General features: G+C 39.3%; 3 protein-coding genes across 8 annotated transcripts in view; 1 reads left to right on the top strand and 2 right to left on the bottom strand.

The window, feature by feature from the left end:
• The window catches only part of LOC136269304 (putative transferase CAF17, mitochondrial), a 13,041-nt gene extending 7,580 nt beyond the window's left edge, over positions 1-5,461 (bottom strand). Inside the window, exons 1-2 of one of the 2 annotated variants that reach the window (XM_066064846.1) lie at positions 5,237-5,461; positions 4,982-5,179 (exon numbers count right to left, since the gene is read on the bottom strand). In XM_066064846.1, the coding sequence (XP_065920918.1) occupies positions 4,982-5,179; positions 5,237-5,311 (273 nt within the window). In that variant the 5' untranslated portion in view covers positions 5,312-5,461. Of the gene's footprint in view, positions 1-4,981; positions 5,190-5,236 lie in introns of both variants that reach the window. The other variant, XM_066064845.1, reaches the window with a different exon arrangement.
• Positions 5,462-6,300: 839 nt separating this feature from the next.
• Positions 6,301-11,300, top strand: LOC136236321 (uncharacterized). 4 transcript variants are annotated; one of them, XR_010692080.1, is made up of 3 exons: positions 6,301-6,810; positions 7,214-7,333; positions 10,445-11,296. XR_010692080.1 is itself a non-coding variant. In XM_066026465.1 (2 exons), exons 1-2 carry the CDS (start codon positions 6,681-6,683, stop codon positions 11,017-11,019), a joined length of 705 nt encoding a protein of 234 aa, XP_065882537.1. In that variant the 5' UTR covers positions 6,301-6,680; the 3' UTR covers positions 11,020-11,297. The 4 variants fall into 4 exon arrangements, 1 of the variants encoding a protein (XP_065882537.1); XM_066026465.1 differs by lacking the exon at positions 7,214-7,333 and having other exon boundaries at positions 10,445-11,297; XR_010692078.1 differs by lacking the exons at positions 6,301-6,810; positions 7,214-7,333 and adding an exon at positions 8,612-9,292 and having other exon boundaries at positions 10,445-11,300.
• A 2,169-nt stretch (positions 11,301-13,469) lies between these two features.
• Positions 13,470-16,324, bottom strand: LOC136268860 (uncharacterized). 2 transcript variants are annotated; one of them, XR_010707136.1, is made up of 4 exons: positions 15,857-16,324; positions 15,596-15,803; positions 13,621-13,738; positions 13,478-13,563 (listed from the first exon to the last, which is right to left on the bottom strand). XR_010707136.1 is itself a non-coding variant. In XM_066064329.1 (3 exons), the coding sequence occupies exons 1-3, from the start codon at positions 16,018-16,020 to the stop codon at positions 13,691-13,693; spliced, it is 420 nt and encodes a 139-aa protein (XP_065920401.1). In that variant the 5' UTR covers positions 16,021-16,324; the 3' UTR covers positions 13,470-13,690. The 2 variants fall into 2 exon arrangements, 1 of the variants encoding a protein (XP_065920401.1); XM_066064329.1 differs by having other exon boundaries at positions 13,470-13,738.
• Between the last annotated feature and the right edge of the window lie 407 nt (positions 16,325-16,731).

Genomic DNA, 16,731 nt, shown 5'->3' with positions numbered 1-16,731 from the left:
AATCAGGAGGTATCAGTGCTCAAAGAGGCTCCGTACACTTTTCATTACAAAACATTACTAGGCTCATATGCATACTATTCTGCAGAAGGAATACATGCCACTCTTGCCACCTACAATCCCCTCCTGCCTTCCCTTAAAACAATCTCCCGGTCACCAATATAAAAAAATTTCAAGTGAACTTTTACTAATGATAGAGTATACATGTAAGGCCACTACAAGTGCCATAACCACTGGTGGATATAACATGAATATGGGTGATGCCTAATATGGGTGATGCCTAATGACCAAAGTGATATTTAGTGCTTGAGGCTTTGGCCACAAGTGATAATGAAATTTACACAGTGGAATTTCAAGCATACAACAGACATGTATATTATTCATGGATGTCTGGGGGCTTGAACCCCCAGGACATTTTAGAAGCTCTGAAATAGTATTTTAGATGAAATAAACTAAGTACATAGCTACGTACTTACAGAAAACTAAAAGTGACTGTTTGTTTTATTGGATAAATTGACTGCTATTATTGTTCAATAAAAATTTCTATTTGTCTTGATAAGAGTGTTCATCTCATGGACACAAATCACTTATTTCAGCCATCTGCTGTAAGTGACTACACAATCTAATTTAGCAGAACAAGTAGTTGGAATTGATTTGGTAAGTCCGGAGAAAAACTTTATCATAATATACACCTGTTTAATTGTATACATAAGTCATCAAGAGTTAATAATAGAGCCCTCCCTCTATTAACTCTTGATGTCATCGATAACACATGCCGTATAGCGGGTATAATGTGCAAGGCGCAATTTCTGCGAAGAAGCAAGCTTTTCGTCCAGCAGTAATATCTGCGATTATAATATCTGCGAACCCTTCCAATCATCAAAACACGTGGTCTTGATTAAAATCGTGGTATGCTACACGTGCAATGGCGTCTGAGCTCGTATCTGAAATAGAATCCTTTGCGATAGATTCTACGATTAGAGGATATCACGTTTACAAGGATATTTGGTCCAGTTTTATAGGAGAAGTGCTGTACTGTCGCCGTGATGTTCGAAACCACCACGATCCTTTTGCTGTTGCGGTATGTAAGGGGACCACTGTAGCGGGACACGTGCCTAGGAAAATTTCTGCAGTTTGTTACGTTTTTCTGGGGAAGACAGGAGCAACGATAACTGGCACAGTTACAGGTTCGAGGCGGTACTCTCATGACTTGCCACAAGGTGGCATGGAGATTCCATGGGTAATGAAGTTTGCTGGTTGTAAGGTGATGGTGAATAAAGCAAAGTCTATACTAGTTGATATGAAAAGGCCAGTGCTGCTTTCTGTGTCTGTGCCAGTTATCTGTGGTGCTGGTACTGGTGGCAATGATGTGAGCAGTAGCTCTAGTAGTAATACAGAGCAACCTGAGGGTGCAAAGTTTACTGTGGAAGTAAAATACACTCTACCAGACACACAAGGAGAAGACATGACCCAGGAATCTATAAGAGACATCACTGATCCCACGACAAGTATGAAAGTGTTAGAATGTGAACCACCATGTCAAGATGAGCCCTCAGACGTTGCTGACAGGAGAAATTCTACCTCAAAAGAGAGTCAGAAATATGATGCTGAGGCCTATTTATCTATGGTTTTACTAGATCCAGTTGAAAGTACTAATGGTAGCAAAGATTCCGTGAAGCATCAAAGCAGTGCATCTGTACTAGTCTCCAGTTCAACATGGGTGAAATTTGGAAGAGTGTCTCTTACTCTTTCAGACAGAGATGAAATTGCTGGTGGTTTTCAACTAAATGACAAACACATTAACTACGCCCAAACCATACTAAAGTGCCAGTTTTCGATTAAAGGTTTGCAATCCACTTTACTGCAGGCAAGTTCAACTCCCCGAGTTAATGAGCTGCAAATTGTCTATGTCAGGGGTAATCATTGGATAACTGCCAGCACAATATTGTCAAAACCTAATGCAGTAAGCATCTATGATTCCCTCTACGATTCTGTAGATGAAAAAAGCCTGAAGATCATACAGCAGCTTTTTGGTGTTAAGGAGGTTCATGTAGTACCAGTACAGAAACAACAAGGTTTCAGTGACTGTGGACTATTTGCAATTGCATATGCAGTATATTTGACAAAGAAACGTAATCCAGAAAAGGCTTACTTTCACCAATCACAGATGAGGTCACATTTAATCAACTGCTTGAGTCAAGGAAAAATGTCACCCTTCCCATCTCGCCGGGTCAAGCCTCAGAAGTGAACTACATATACAACTGATACTAGAATGTGATTTAATGTATATACCATAAAATATTGTGATTTAGCTGTACAACTTCACTAATCAAATGATTATTTTAATGCAATTAACACAATTGTTACACAAATTCTTGACAGTTGCTACTACAGTGATCGCTGTTCCTTCAGGGCATCTGCTATTCCTGCAGCCTTGAATCCATTCTGGATGATTTCTTTGTTGACCATTAAATGTCTGTAAGCCTTTAATAGCCATCGAGCACCAAGTTTCATCACTGCCATTCGTAAATCAGCTGGTATTGGATTTTCTGCATCAAGTGTCTCGTACACTACCGAGGAATACCATTCATTAAATTCCTTCTTCATGAAATCTTTCAGAGTTTTGTTGACGCTTAAGTCCATTGGCTGAAGCTTATCGGTACAGTTTGCTGGTACACTTATTGTGTACACATTGTTAGCTTCTAGCAATTGATAAATTCTTTCGGTTGTCTGACCTTTAAATGCATCAAACAACACAACAGCCGGAAAAGTGTTAGAAAGCCCTAATTCTGCTCTTTTCTTCTCCAAGTAAGGTAAGAGTACTGAATGAATATACTCCTCAGTTTTGTCTTCATTGGACCAATGGTTTGGTGTGAAGCTCAGTAGCCAATCTTTAGGAAGCTTTACTTTAGGCAAGCATGCAGACGTTTTCCCTTGGTAGATTAATTGAAATGGCAAAATCTCACCACTTAGTGCTCCACAAAGGACAGCAGTGATCTGCCGTTTATCATCCAAGCCAACTATTTCAACTCGCTTTTCTCCTTTCTGGTTCATCGTCCATGAAGACACAGGCACAATGTTTATAGCTGTGTGGTCCCAATTCAGTATCAAATCATCTGGGATATCCTCTATATTGGCCACAGTAACAATATCGTTGAGAAATTGCTCTTTTATCTCCTCAAAATTATGAACCATTAGCTTCTTGGTAGAGCACCCTTTTCGTTTGGCAAAACCCATTCTGTATAAAAGCAATTTAGCCCAGTTAGGCGTCAACTCTAAAGCAGGGCCATTCATTTCATCAAATAAAGTCGGGTTAAACTTACGGACAATAGCCTTACCAGCTGCAATTGTTATGCCTGTTGTAATCACACCACCAGCCTCACAAACAGCTCGTATGTACGCTTGAGTTTGCCCATCCAGCTTCTCTCCAAGTAAAAATGGACGCCCTCTTTTCACTGTTGGCAGAACTTGCACGTCTGGCTCAATATCACCAGCCTTTCTCTTGCGCTCTAATTCGAGCTTGTAATTCTTTACCCATAAACGAACAGTGCTCTCGTTCAACTTCTTGCCTAAAATTTTAGTGTACTTCCTGGCAGCGACGCTATTTCCATTAATAGAAGCAAACTTGGCAACCTGTGCTTTGCATTCTGGAGTGACTTTTATGTATGGGCCCTTATTTCGCGGCTCCTTAGCTTCAGCTACTGCTTTCAAAACCTCTCTGTTTGCTTCTGCAATTGACGCTGTAGGTAAGTGATCTGACAAAGGACCTTTCGGATCAGGCAGCGAGGCTGAAATGTCCACTCTTTTGAAGTACTTGAAAGAGACATAGGTCAACAGTTCACACTGCAACACATGGAGATTTCACTGACTTAATAAAAACAAAAGCATAAGCGGCTGTAGAATTAAATTCTGCAAGCCTGTAGCTTCTCGCATGATTCGCACAAATTAGGACCTCGCAGATAAAACCCGCTATATGGTAATTATATGGCTGAAATGTTTATTATTAGCATTGGGAAAAGAAATGCTATTAGCCACAAGTTAAGTCTCACACTTAGTTTACCTACTAACTTAACCTACAGAGGTTATCTTCACATAGGCACACACAATAGGTAGACAGATCTGTGACCACGGTCAATGGGAAAATTGACAATTTATTTTCCACAGTGTTTGATCTTGAACAATTGGCCAGTGTTCTTATTTGTTTCCTGCTATTGCAATATACACATCTAACACTCTATACAATAATGTCATAATATAAGCCAACTGCAGAAAACACCAATAAAAACACTGCAAGACAGTCATTCAAACTTGTAGTTGCATAAACTCTTAGCCACTTTAGGCCATACCTATTTGAAAAGTTGTTGCTCGGACCCAACCGACCCAGTTTCATACAGATTTTAATTATGAATAGAAAAAATAAGAACAACGACACCTATAAATTAATTTGTAATTGCAAAATGATCGAGAGTACAGTCAGTGGGTAAAATTTTATCTCAAAAGGTAATGTAATCCGTAGCATAGATCCCTTAAAACCAGTGCCCCTCTCACCCCTGGCTACAAAATCTATGATACACCAAAACTTGAATGCCATCTATAGCTCGTTGGATAGCAACTAGGCCCATATCCATTAATAGCTTTGTGGTTTGTAACCGAAAGACATTTGACATCACTGCAGACAGTGCAGTATAATTTTTTTTTAATCTGACCTACTGATCTATTCCTGAAATGTATGGCTAGTGACCAGAAACCATAAGTATATCTGAAACTGTTTTTTATTTTTATTTTCCCTCTACCGATTTGTTGCAAACAAAATCTTTTCAAATGCTGTAAGTATGGTTTTATTCTTGACTGAAACTGTTTAATAGCCTTGACCATTTACTTGAAGATCACAGATCAACTTACAGCAAGTGTCTCTGTGTCACCCCACCTTGAGATAATTGGCTGATTGTGGTGCATCATACAGTGAATGCACTATTAGAACAACCTTTGATCGTAGCATGTATTTCCTGAGATGTTTGATAACTCCACTGGTTGATTCACTGTCACACTCTAACATACACCCCAGCCCCTTATGGCGGTATATCAACAAGTCGTATAACACTCTTCCCTTCAGGTTTAGTAACATGTTGTATTGAACTGGTTTATCTGGTGATAACTCATCAATATCATTCGTTGTTAGCCCCTGCAATAACCTGTAAATCAGGGTTCAGTAAGTACAAGAACGTTTTCTCTTACGTACTTGAACGTGTCTTCTCCCTCTAATTCTACTAGTCCGCGGTGTCGTAACTCTACCAAAGTGCGCGAAGGAAAACATGCCGTCTGGTTACTGTGATACCTTATTTGACGATTACGAGGTATTCTCCTAGTTGATGCTAACGCTTTAGACAGTTTTCTCACTAACATCGTTGTATGTGACCCGAGATGTGACCGGAGATGTGACCCGCTCCACACGTAATTCATTTAAAAAAAATGGAATTAGCTGAAATCAAAGCTAAAATCTGAAATATAAGGTAAATGCGGATATTTCCGGACAGCGCACAATTCCGGACACTTCGTGTATAGCACCCAAGAATGAATCAACTAGAACACACTTTTCGATTTTTATAATCCCTATAAGAATAGCTATTCACAGCAGAAATTTCAAGGCAATCCGTTGTTTCGTTCCTCGGCTAGCTTGATAAAGGTACCAAAGTGTCCGGAATTGTACGCTGTCCGGAAATACCCGCATTTACCTTATATATATAGCTCCTCTGTCCGTCATCTCGAAGCTGCGAGAGACCGTAAGCTTGGAAAGGAAGATTATCAGCTACTCTTGGCTGAATTAGATTGACTCGGGATTGCTAGCTATTACGATACAATTGAGATGAGTGTACTAGCTAGGCCACTATCTACCAATTTCATTGTCATCTTTTACGATCTGTGTGAATTTCATTCAAAATGAGTTTACGATGACTAAATCTAGAAGTAAAAGGATCTTTGATTCAGCGGCAGCGATATCAATCTTGGAGACTTGAACGTTGCGTTTGTATAATATAATTAATTTTTCTCTTATTATTATTATTATTGTTACTGAGCAGACAGCACAGCTGATATGCTCAGGAAAAAAAAGCAATCATAAAATGAATTTAGCTACGTAGTTACAAAGATTACAGTTATAGAGTTTTTATGTGTGAGGGGGCATAACATGGAATTTGAGTTATGCTAATCAAAGAATTCTACAACTCACCAGCTATTCATATTTCAAGTCAATACTCAATTGTTTTACTTAGTTGTGAAGAATTTAAATACAAGTGTGATGTCCCAATGTATGTAATTTACTATAATTACCTAACAATAAACGGAAATATGCTGACTTTTACTCAAAAAGTTGAAAAGTCTCTATAGGTCCCTTTTCCTATGCACCCTCACATATGTAGACTAATGCTGTTTTTTTTTTTGTTAGCTACCCTTGCTTATATTGCCCTATTTGTGGTAACATGTGTCCGAGGATACAATTATACTGTTACTGTGTTTTTCATCTATAAAACTGATAATTTCTCTCTCAGAGAATATTTTTGCCATTCAAATTGTCATGGATTCACGCATGGTTTTCTACATGTTTGAAACCTAAAATTGTTGTAATCAGCTTTTTTTGTATGTTTTCCTCTTAGCATGCACTAAATTGAATATCGTCGTATCTACCAATGTCTACGTCTGGCAAGCCCAAGAAAAGACCTTACTCAGATGTCTCTCCAGCTAAGTCAGCACAGATACTTAGTAAACCACTTGATGTTTGTGGTAAATGTAATAAGAAGTGTACATCTGCTCCTAAAGGTGAGTCAAATCAGTGTGATCTTTGTGGCATGTGGGCACATGCCACCTGTGAATGCATATCTCATGAACAGTTCAAGGCTGTTCAGTCACTTTCTTCACTAAGTAATTTTGTCCATTATTGCCAAGTCAATGATTGTGCCAGTCGTATAAAGAATATCACAATTGACTTGGTCCAGTCTCATGTCTCACCAGGGGCGTAGCCAGCCAATATTTGATGGTTGGGCATAACATCAACTTAACTACACACACAAGAAACACGCTCACTTTCATGTGAGACTTTATCACAGAAAAATATGAAAAGTGTATGCACACAAGGCCTACAGCTACCTATGCTATAGCGAAAACAAATGCTACTTGCATGTATGTAAACATTTACTATTATGCTATTCTATTAAACTTGTAGGATAGGCATCCACCGACGATCGTCATAGCCGAGCATCACGTGACATCAAACTGCTGAACCTACAAGAACCAGCAATTAACCAGTTCACCACATATTTACTACAATCAACTTGCAGTATAGGTAACAGACCAACCACCACAGCGATATGTAATGCTTTTTCAAGTAAACGCCACATGGCCCCAATTGAAGGACGGGGGCGCTAATTTATGAACTATAATGAGTCCTATCACAAATATCAGCATGCCAAGAAAGCTTCGTCCCTGGTGTAAACCACAACTTGGTTAATCAGTACAAATTGTGCACGTCACACTTTATAATGACTTGAACTTTTCTCCATTTCCAGCTCCCCTGCCATTATTTCAGTTTATCTAGAAGAGTACGTTTTCCCGTTTTCTTTCATCAACAGTAAGTTAGGCTATACGGTACTTTCCTTATCAAGAAAACACGCTTGACAAGTCCCAGCTCTGAAACGAAGTCTTTTGCTGCCAGCACCATCAACACTAAATCCTACTGACGATTATCACTCACTGTGACTTAGAGATACAGTACCACCATAGATAGTATAGACTATGGTACCATGACTAAAGTGTACCACGTCCATTTTAAATTTCAAATTTAAACCGCGCCAAGGAGCGTGGCACGTGCGTCTAAATGAAGTGTAATAATAGGAACTTCCCAAGGGATTTTCCACGTCATGGATCACGTGATACACCATCTATCTCGATTCCTCTTTCGAAGTCATGGTTCAATAAATGAGGTACACGTTTACGCTTTACAGTATTAAAGTATGGTTGTTTTATGTGCTGCTGTGAATCCTCGCGCGAATCTTAAGCTACTTGTGATGGTTGGGCAAGAAACTGTGATGGTTGGGCAAATGCCCGCCCATGCCCACCCTTGGCTACGCCACTGTGTCTCACCACAAATCGAATCCATTGTTTCAGACCTCACCAAAGAGCATCTCTCAAAGGAGTATTCAACTCTACAAAAAGCTGTGTCTGACTTGTCTGCCAAGATTGACAATCTCCAGGCCCAAGAACTAGAACTAAGTAGCAAAATTACTGATACCTCCAATGTCATCGGAAAGCACCCCAGTAAGTCTACCCCCCCCCCCCCCCCCCCCCCCCCCCCCTTCAAGAAATTGCATACAAGATCGAGATACTCTAATAGAGCAGTCAATTACTCTAATAAAGCAGTCACAATGTTCATGAGGCAGTGTAGCTTACCTATGAAGCTATAAATAGGATTTTATTTTACATAACAGACGTGATATAGTTGGTAAGGATAACTAGCTATTATTGTCATGACCTTTTTTTTTTTTTTTTTTTTTTGGTCTTCGACTGGTTTTCAGCAAGTTTTTTTTGGTCTTCAACTGTTTTTCAGAAAGGTGCCCCCCCTCTTTCCAAACTCTGGATCCGCCCCTGTAAATTGTGTTGATAGTGACTGCTGCAAACATTCCAATAACAAATTAGCACTTGTTTGCTTTATCTTAAAGGTAAATCTGTCTGAAAATCTCCCAAAACAACAGAATGAAGCACCTTCCTATTTTGAGTGGAAACCCTACTGTAATTAGCGGTTTCCAACCAACCAATTTTTCACACATATTTTTGCTACTTAAATTACATACCTGCAATAAATGTTTCACAAACTGCCGTTCTAGTTAATGGTAGTCAGTGCTTCATACTTCGTAATGCACTTTACTGGATTAAAATCCATGCGGTATTTATTGAAATATGTCAAATCAAAGTTTGAGAAATAAATATCCCCATAGGAATCCCATACAAATAATTGCGTACGTAATTCTAATTGGAAGAATACAGCACCGGTGATAGCCAAAGTTTCCGAGTGTTTCCGCGTGAATCTGTGGCAGATGAGGACGAAGAAAGTGTTCCTGGGCAAACCGTATATGCTGATTTCGATTATGCCGTGTGTTTTTTGATTGGAGGACGATTGACATTGGATTACGACGAAAATATGGCCCTTTTAAAGGTAAATCGCCATCTAACACTGTTCAGAATTCAGCATTACAATCACCCTGGACTTCAAGGCATCCCTCTGCATCGATGCAAGTATAGTTTGAAGGTGAGCAGTTTGTTGTCTTGCGCGGAATTGCAATAGAAGGTTCAAGGTTGAGCATAATCTTTTCAAAAGTGGATACTGGCCCGGCATGTGATACCAGCCTCAGTGGCGATTCTAGACCTGACCTACAGGGGGGGCCAAGTAGGGAACAGCATAACTATTGTTGTTTGGCTATGGCATAAAGTAGAATTTTCAGGGGGGTCTGGGGGTGCAACCCCCAGAAGCTGCAGGATTTTTGCAATTTAAAGGCTTGACAACAGCCTAAAATTTGTTCTAAAAACATGAAAAATGCTAAAAATAACAATGCCAATCTATACAGCAACTTTTCCCCAAGATTTTTTAAGTTATTTTTTAACAGGGAGGGCCATGGCCCCCCTTAGAATTGCCTATGACCAGCCTTACATGGTTCCACACTTACCTGATGTTATATTCCAGTGTATTTACTGCTGTTTTGATCTATTTTATAGCAGCTTCAGTGATTGTAATTTTGGTCAGAAACTATTTATAATTTCTCTTTGTAGTACAGTGATGTCATTGTGTTATATAATAATTATCATCCTTAGTGCTTACAATGTGACAAATAAAGCTGAACAGTGTCCAAACAATAATAATATTTCTCTTACATTTTGTTATCTGATTGTCATGTTTCCAAAGTATTTGTTAATTGTGATTTCTGATGCCATTACTTACCATGTTATGTAATATTACTGATTTTTCTAGTTAGTTATCCTTGAAAATGCATTGGGTACCTGTGTATACTTAGTATTACATAATACACACAGTTTTATTTGTGAATCACTTGCTTTATTCATTTATTATTTTGAGTGGTCAGTCTACAAAGAAGTGGTCACTCTTGAGAGGTTTTACCTAGCTCATATGCTGTTCTCCATAAAATAGTTATGTGGTGAAAATTTCATGTCATTAGTTTCCTATCTAGATTTATGAAACTTTGAATATTGTGTTTGGTGCCATGCAATGTATGTAAAAAGCATTGAAAATACTGCACACAAAAATCATCACACTGTCAACTTCTTTTGCTTATATCTTTTGATAGGAACCACCAATTGAGGTGGGGTTTGTACTAAAATGACCCTGAAAAATAGCACAATATTTGTCATACCAATGAATGCATGGAATGTTAATTATTTAATTTAGTTGAAAATCTCTACTCTAATATGGAGCAACGAGTAGTATGTGGTAATATTGGTGGATGGACTAGAATTGCTAGTGTTAACATTACCAGAGGAGATGAATGTCCAACTGGATGGAACAAGAGCTCGCAAGATGACATCAGTTTTTGTAGATCACCAAGTGACAATGCTGGATGTTATCCCATACTATTCTCCTCTAAAGGAATAAGTTACCAAAAAGTTTGTGGAATGGCTAGAGGTTATCAGAAAGGAACACCCGATGGTATCATCCAGTCCTTCAATGATGGATTATCTATTACACATGGTAGTCCTCATCAACACATTTGGACATATGAAGTTGCACATCAAGATCCAAGCTGTAATTGCAACTCACCTGCAGATGCTTTTACTGGCTCAAATTTTTATTGTGAATCTGGCAATAATGGACCAGCTTCTACTGATATCAATACCTATTACTTGTCCGATCCTTTGTGGGATGGTCTTGACTGTCCTACTGGTAACACTTGTTGTGATAACCCCAACCTACCATGGTTCTATAGGGAGTTGGATATGGCTACTATATGGATGATGTGGAAGTGAGGATTTGTACTGATGAAAGTTTTGGCAATGAAGCTATCTTTGTGGATCAGTTAACACTTTACATACAGTGAAGTATATCAACAACTACTGCTTTAACTATTTATAGTTATGTACATATATACAAATGTTGTGTAGCTTATATCTATTCTTATTAACATTAGCTCTGATATATTTTTATTGACTATTTGCAATTATTACGTACATGGTTAAATGTAGACTTGTACACACACTGGGAAAAAAGTTGCTTGTCAGCTTGTAGTACATGAGTACAAAATGTGCATTTCAACAACATTTCATATTTAGAAAATTCATGGAGTTTCCTGCAGAGAATAGAGAAAGATTTACTGCATCTAGAATGGTGCTGGAAATGAGGATGTACATTTCAACACTGTGAAATGCATGCAGCATGTAAAAAAATCCTGTAGCTGAAATCAACATTTTCTATATTGTGTATCTGCTTTATAGTGCACTATAATATAGCTAGCAATGCCTCGCTTCTGTGTTGTATTTACTACCCACAATACAGTATATACCATATCTCATTAATAACCAATAAAAGCACGTCATTTATACAACAAATATAAAACAGGATGATTGGCTATGACCAGTAAACGTGCCATCAGGATTCTGAGGGATGTTACATCCTCAACACCGCTAATTCCCCATGTAGATACATACTTGTTGTTCTACTTGAGTCAGTTGAGTGAAGCTTTCTTCTCATAATCTGCTTCATAGGTGCTAGCATGGTCACGCCTACCCAGTGGACCACCTGTGCACTACTCAGATGCTATGAGTCAGTGCAGGCAAATTCTCCTGGGGCAGGACTAGTAACCTGTACCATGTCTCACAGGTGAAGGTGTGGGCACCAGAAGTCCCACCTAGACCTTCACCCACTATGCAAGACATGGACAGTTGGGCATTTGCTTCCCCAGTAAACACAAGGTACCCGTTGATGTTATAGCTGGGTGGGTTGCTTCACCAGTTAACACCAGGCCATGCACCAGATCCCCATTTAAAAAGCTGGGTAGATTGGAGCAATGTGAGTAAAGTTTCTTCCTCAAAGAAACAACAACAATTTGGTGTAACTAGGCTGGAACCTTTCAAATAGCTCCAGCCACTTAGGACACACACACACTTATGTACCTCCACTCATATAATCCAAATTGAACTCAAAAGGTAGTGCGGTTCTCTGGAAGAATCTCTCTCACGCCTTCAGCAACTCCAAGCAACATCCGTTGTTGATGATAAGAGTCTGCTAATACAACAAACATAAAGAGTGGCGGACTAAGTGACCAAGTGACATCTCCAGTGTATTGTGTGATAACTTGTCTGAACAATAAGAAAGGAAAAGCAATAACACAATTGATGAACACACATTTTGGCAGATAGAAAATTATAAGCTACAATATACACTAGAGTTGGCTCTCCAAAACTATTGTAGAACCATCCAGCTTTCACACTACAGTGTATGTGTTCCCATTACAGTCTCTCTATAAATTATATCAATGAAAAAACAGCTAAGCTGTAAAAAAGGGTGCAGCCTTCAAAAGTGAAATCAAAGGTGGTCTTCAAAAAATGGCTGCAATGATGTAATTCCAATCAGGTCATTGCAGCCATTTCTTGGCTGCAATGGTGTGGCATCACTGACTTTCTTGGCCACACGACACACTACCATGTCTATTGATATCGGTTAGCAGTGGGAGAAGTGGCAGAAACTATGTAAAAATGGCCAGCACTTACAAATTTCCAACTTACAGAAAATCTCCAATAGGTGTTTTCCTCTCAAGTTTCTGCAGTGTGAATACACGCACAAATCAAAACCTTCAGCTGCCATGCTAGCATGGTCACGCCTACCCAGTGAACCAGCACTGGGACACCTATGCACTACTCAGGTGCTAGGAGTCAGTGCAGGAAAATCCTCCTGGGGCAGAACTAGTAACCTGTACCATGTCCCACAGGTGAAGGTGTGGGCACCCAAAGTCCCACCTGGACCTTCACCTGCTGTGTGAGACATGGACAGTTGGCATTTGCTTCCCCAGTTTACACCAGGTACCCATTGATGTTACAGCTGGGTGAACTGCTTCCCCAGTTAACACCAGGCCACCAGGTCTCCATTTAAGCAGCTAGGTAGACTGAGTAAGTTTCTTGCTCAAGGAAATAACAACAACACCAATTTGCCATAACTGAGCATCATACCTGGAACCTTTCAATTACCAGACCTATGCTCTAGCCACTTGGCGATGCTGCACACACACACACACACACACACACACACACACACACACACACACACACACACACACACACACACACACACACACACACACACACACACACACACACACACACACACACACACACACACACACACACACACACACACACACACACACACACACACACACACACACACACACACACACACACACACACACACACACACACACACACACACACACACACACACACACACACACACACACACACACACACACACACATACCCCTATCACTTTTGAACACAACAACTCTAACACCAAGTTGCCTACATCAACAGAAACAGATACACAACTAAAATAAGAGAAAATGCATAACAACACACTTCACGCGAGGGTCTTGGTTCCCAACCAAGACGCTTTGCCCATTATCTTCAAGTAGAGAAGAATGACCTGCTATAACTCTATAACTGAATATTCATTGGAAACATCTTTAGCTGTTACCTGAAGAGACAAACAACTAGTAAACATGACAATTAACTTGTCAGAACTTACTAAACTACCAGTAATGTTCCTAGAAATTCTATTCAGAACGAAACAACATTTGTGACCCAAACTATAGTCGCATTTCCTTCATGGGACCCAACTATTATAGTTCACATTTTTCTCAAGCTTCTTTCATGGCTTCTTTGTCGTCTAGAGGAAACAACTAATGGGCTGTTAAAGTTTCAGCCTTATCTGGTGAACAATACTCTTGGAGTTATAGCAATAGAGCAATTTGTACAGTGACTATACTAAAAATAAATCACAGCTACTTATTTAAAGTCACAAGTGTAACAGGCTATGGAGTTGACTTATTGTGTTTACCATGAACCGGGAAATTCATACAGTTCATGTACATCCACCCATGCTTTCAAGCAAGAAGGCTGTTCAAATTTATAAGTTACATTTTACTGCAATGTAAACAATCTTGTTTGCTTCAATCTTGTTTTCTTCATTGTACATCTCATGTGACTTTTAGGTTTCCCAAATCAAAAAATTCTACTCTTTTCAGTGGGGCTTACCATGCAGTATTCATTGTATTTCATCAATCAGGAGGTATCAGTGCTCAAAGAGGCTCCGTACACTTTTCATTACAAAACATTAGGCTCATATACATACTATTCTGCAGAAGGAATACATGCCACCCTTGCCACCTACAATCCCCTCCTGCCTTCCCTTAAAACAATCTCCCACTCACCAATATTAAAAAATTTCAAGTGAACTTTCACTATACGTACGTGTAAGGTCACTACAAGTGTCATAACCACTTGTGGAGAGTATAACATGAATAGCTAATCACCAAACTAATAGAGCATGAGACAAAGTTAAGTGATATTTAGTGCTCGAGACTTTAGCCACAAGTGATAATGAAATTTACACAGTGGAGTTTGAAGCATACAACAGACATGGATACTATTCGTGGATGTCTGGGGGCTTGAATCCCCAGGACATTTTAGAAGCTCTGAAATAGTATTTTAGATGAAACAAACTAAGTACGTTGCTACATACAGAAAACTAAAAGTGACTGTTTTATTAGACAGATTGACTGCTATATCTTTCTTGCAAGCATTGTCCAACCAAAATTTTTAGTTGTCTTGCTAAGAGTGTTCATCTCATGGACACAAATCACTTATTTCAGCCATCAGATTATCAGTAAGTGACTACACAATCTAATTTAGTCAGAACAAGCAGTTGGAATTGCTTTGGTAAGTCCGGAGAAAACTTTAATCATAATATACACTTGTTTAACAGTATACAAATTACGTTGTAATTGTTGTAAAACAATCAATTAAGAGTAGTCAATGAGTAAAATTTTATCTCAAAAGGTAACGCAATCCGGCTGTAGGCATAGATTCCTTAAAACCAGTGCCGCCACACCCCTGGCTACAAAATCTAATACACCAAAACTTAAATGCCATGTATAGCTCAATGAATAGCAACTAAGCTCATATCCATTAATAGTTTGTGGCTTGTAACCGAAAGACATTTGACATCTCTGCAGACAGTGCAGTATAATTTTTGTTAGCAATATAGTTTTTTTTAAATCTGACCTACTAATCTATTCCTGAAATATATGGCTAGTGACCAGAAACCATAAGCCTATCTGAAACTATTTAATTTATTTTCTCCTAACTGACTTATTGCAAACAAAATCTTTTCAAATACTGTAAGTATGGTTTTATTCTTGACTGGAACTGTTTATTAATAGCCTTGACCGTTTACTTGAAGGTCACAGATCAACTTATAGCAAGTGTTGCTGACCGTAGCTGGCTAGTTGTAGTGCATCATACAATGAATGTACTATTAGAATATAATAACCTTTGATCGTAGCATGTATTTCCTGAGATGTTTGATAACCCCACTGGTTGATTCACTGTCACACTCTAACATACACCCCAGCTCCTTATGGCGGTATATCAACAAGTCGTATAACACTCTTCCCTTCAGGTTTAGTAACATGCTGTATTGAACTGGTTTGTCTGGTGATAACTCGTCAATATCATTCGTTGTTAGCCCCTGCAATAACCTGTAAAATCAGGTTTAGCTTGCTCAGTAAGTACAAAAATGTTTCTTACGTACTTGAACGTGTCTTCTCCCTCTAATTCGACTAGTCCGCGGTGTCGTAACTCTACCAAAGTGCGCGAAGGAAAACATGTCGTCTGGTTACTATGATGTCTTATTTGACGATTACGAGGTATTCTCCTAATTGATGCTAACGCTTTAGACAGTTTTCTCACTAACATTGTTGTACGTCGTACGATAGATAATAGACGACCTACACGTAATGAGCCTTATCCGCAATTACGTCACAACGCGAAAATGGCGAAAACGAGGGCGAAAAGTGTGGGGGCCTTTTGTACAGAGAGCCATTGGGAAGAAACCTCGGAAGAAACCAAAAGCAGACCGTAGGACTACTCGAGAAGTACGAAAATGCGTGCCCCTACATAGTAAGATAGTTAATAAGCCTCACCAGAGTTTTCTCATGCTTTCTTCACGTGGAACATCTCGAAACGTTATCCCTTCCATACAAAGCATCCCACTTGGCCCCCACACTTTTCGCCATTTTTGCGTTATTTTCGCGTTGTGACGTAATTGCGGATAAGGCTCATTCATAATCAGAATGAGCCTTATCCGCAATTACGTCACAACGCGAAAATGGCGAAAAGTGTGGGGGCCTTTTGTACAGAGAGCCATTGGGAAGAAACCAAAAGCAGACCGTAGGACTACTCGAGAAGTACGAAAATGCGTGCCCCTACATAGTAAGATAGTTAATAAGCCTCACCAGAGTTTTCTCATGCTTTCTTCACGTGGAACATCTCGAAACGTTATCCCTTCCATACAAAGTATCCCACTTGACCCCCACACTTTTCGACATTTTTGCGTTATTTTCGCGTTGTGACGTAATTGCGGATAAGGCTCATTAGTTGAAATCAAAGTCTAAAATCTAAAATATA

The sequence above is a fragment of the Dysidea avara genome, chromosome 10 (assembly GCF_963678975.1).
Source record: "Dysidea avara chromosome 10, odDysAvar1.4, whole genome shotgun sequence".
Lineage (NCBI taxonomy): Eukaryota > Metazoa > Porifera > Demospongiae > Dictyoceratida > Dysideidae > Dysidea > Dysidea avara.
This window is presented reverse-complemented; position numbering and strand designations above follow the sequence as displayed.

Coding starts and splice junctions, on each gene's coding strand:
- LOC136236321 (XM_066026465.1), top strand. CDS start 6,681: ATGTCTACGTCTGGCAAGCCCAAGAAAAGACCTTACTCAGATGTCTCT. Junction 6,811..10,444: donor GTGTACATCTGCTCCTAAAG/GTGAGTCAAATC, acceptor TATTTAATTTAG/TTGAAAATCTCTACTCTAAT.
- LOC136268860 (XM_066064329.1), bottom strand. CDS start 16,020: ATGTTAGTGAGAAAACTGTCTAAAGCGTTAGCATCAATTAGGAGAATA. Junction 15,804..15,856: donor GAGGGAGAAGACACGTTCAA/GTACGTAAGAAA, acceptor CTGATTTTACAG/GTTATTGCAGGGGCTAACAA. Junction 13,739..15,595: donor AATACATGCTACGATCAAAG/GTTATTATATTC, acceptor TTGTCTCTTCAG/GTAACAGCTAAAGATGTTTC.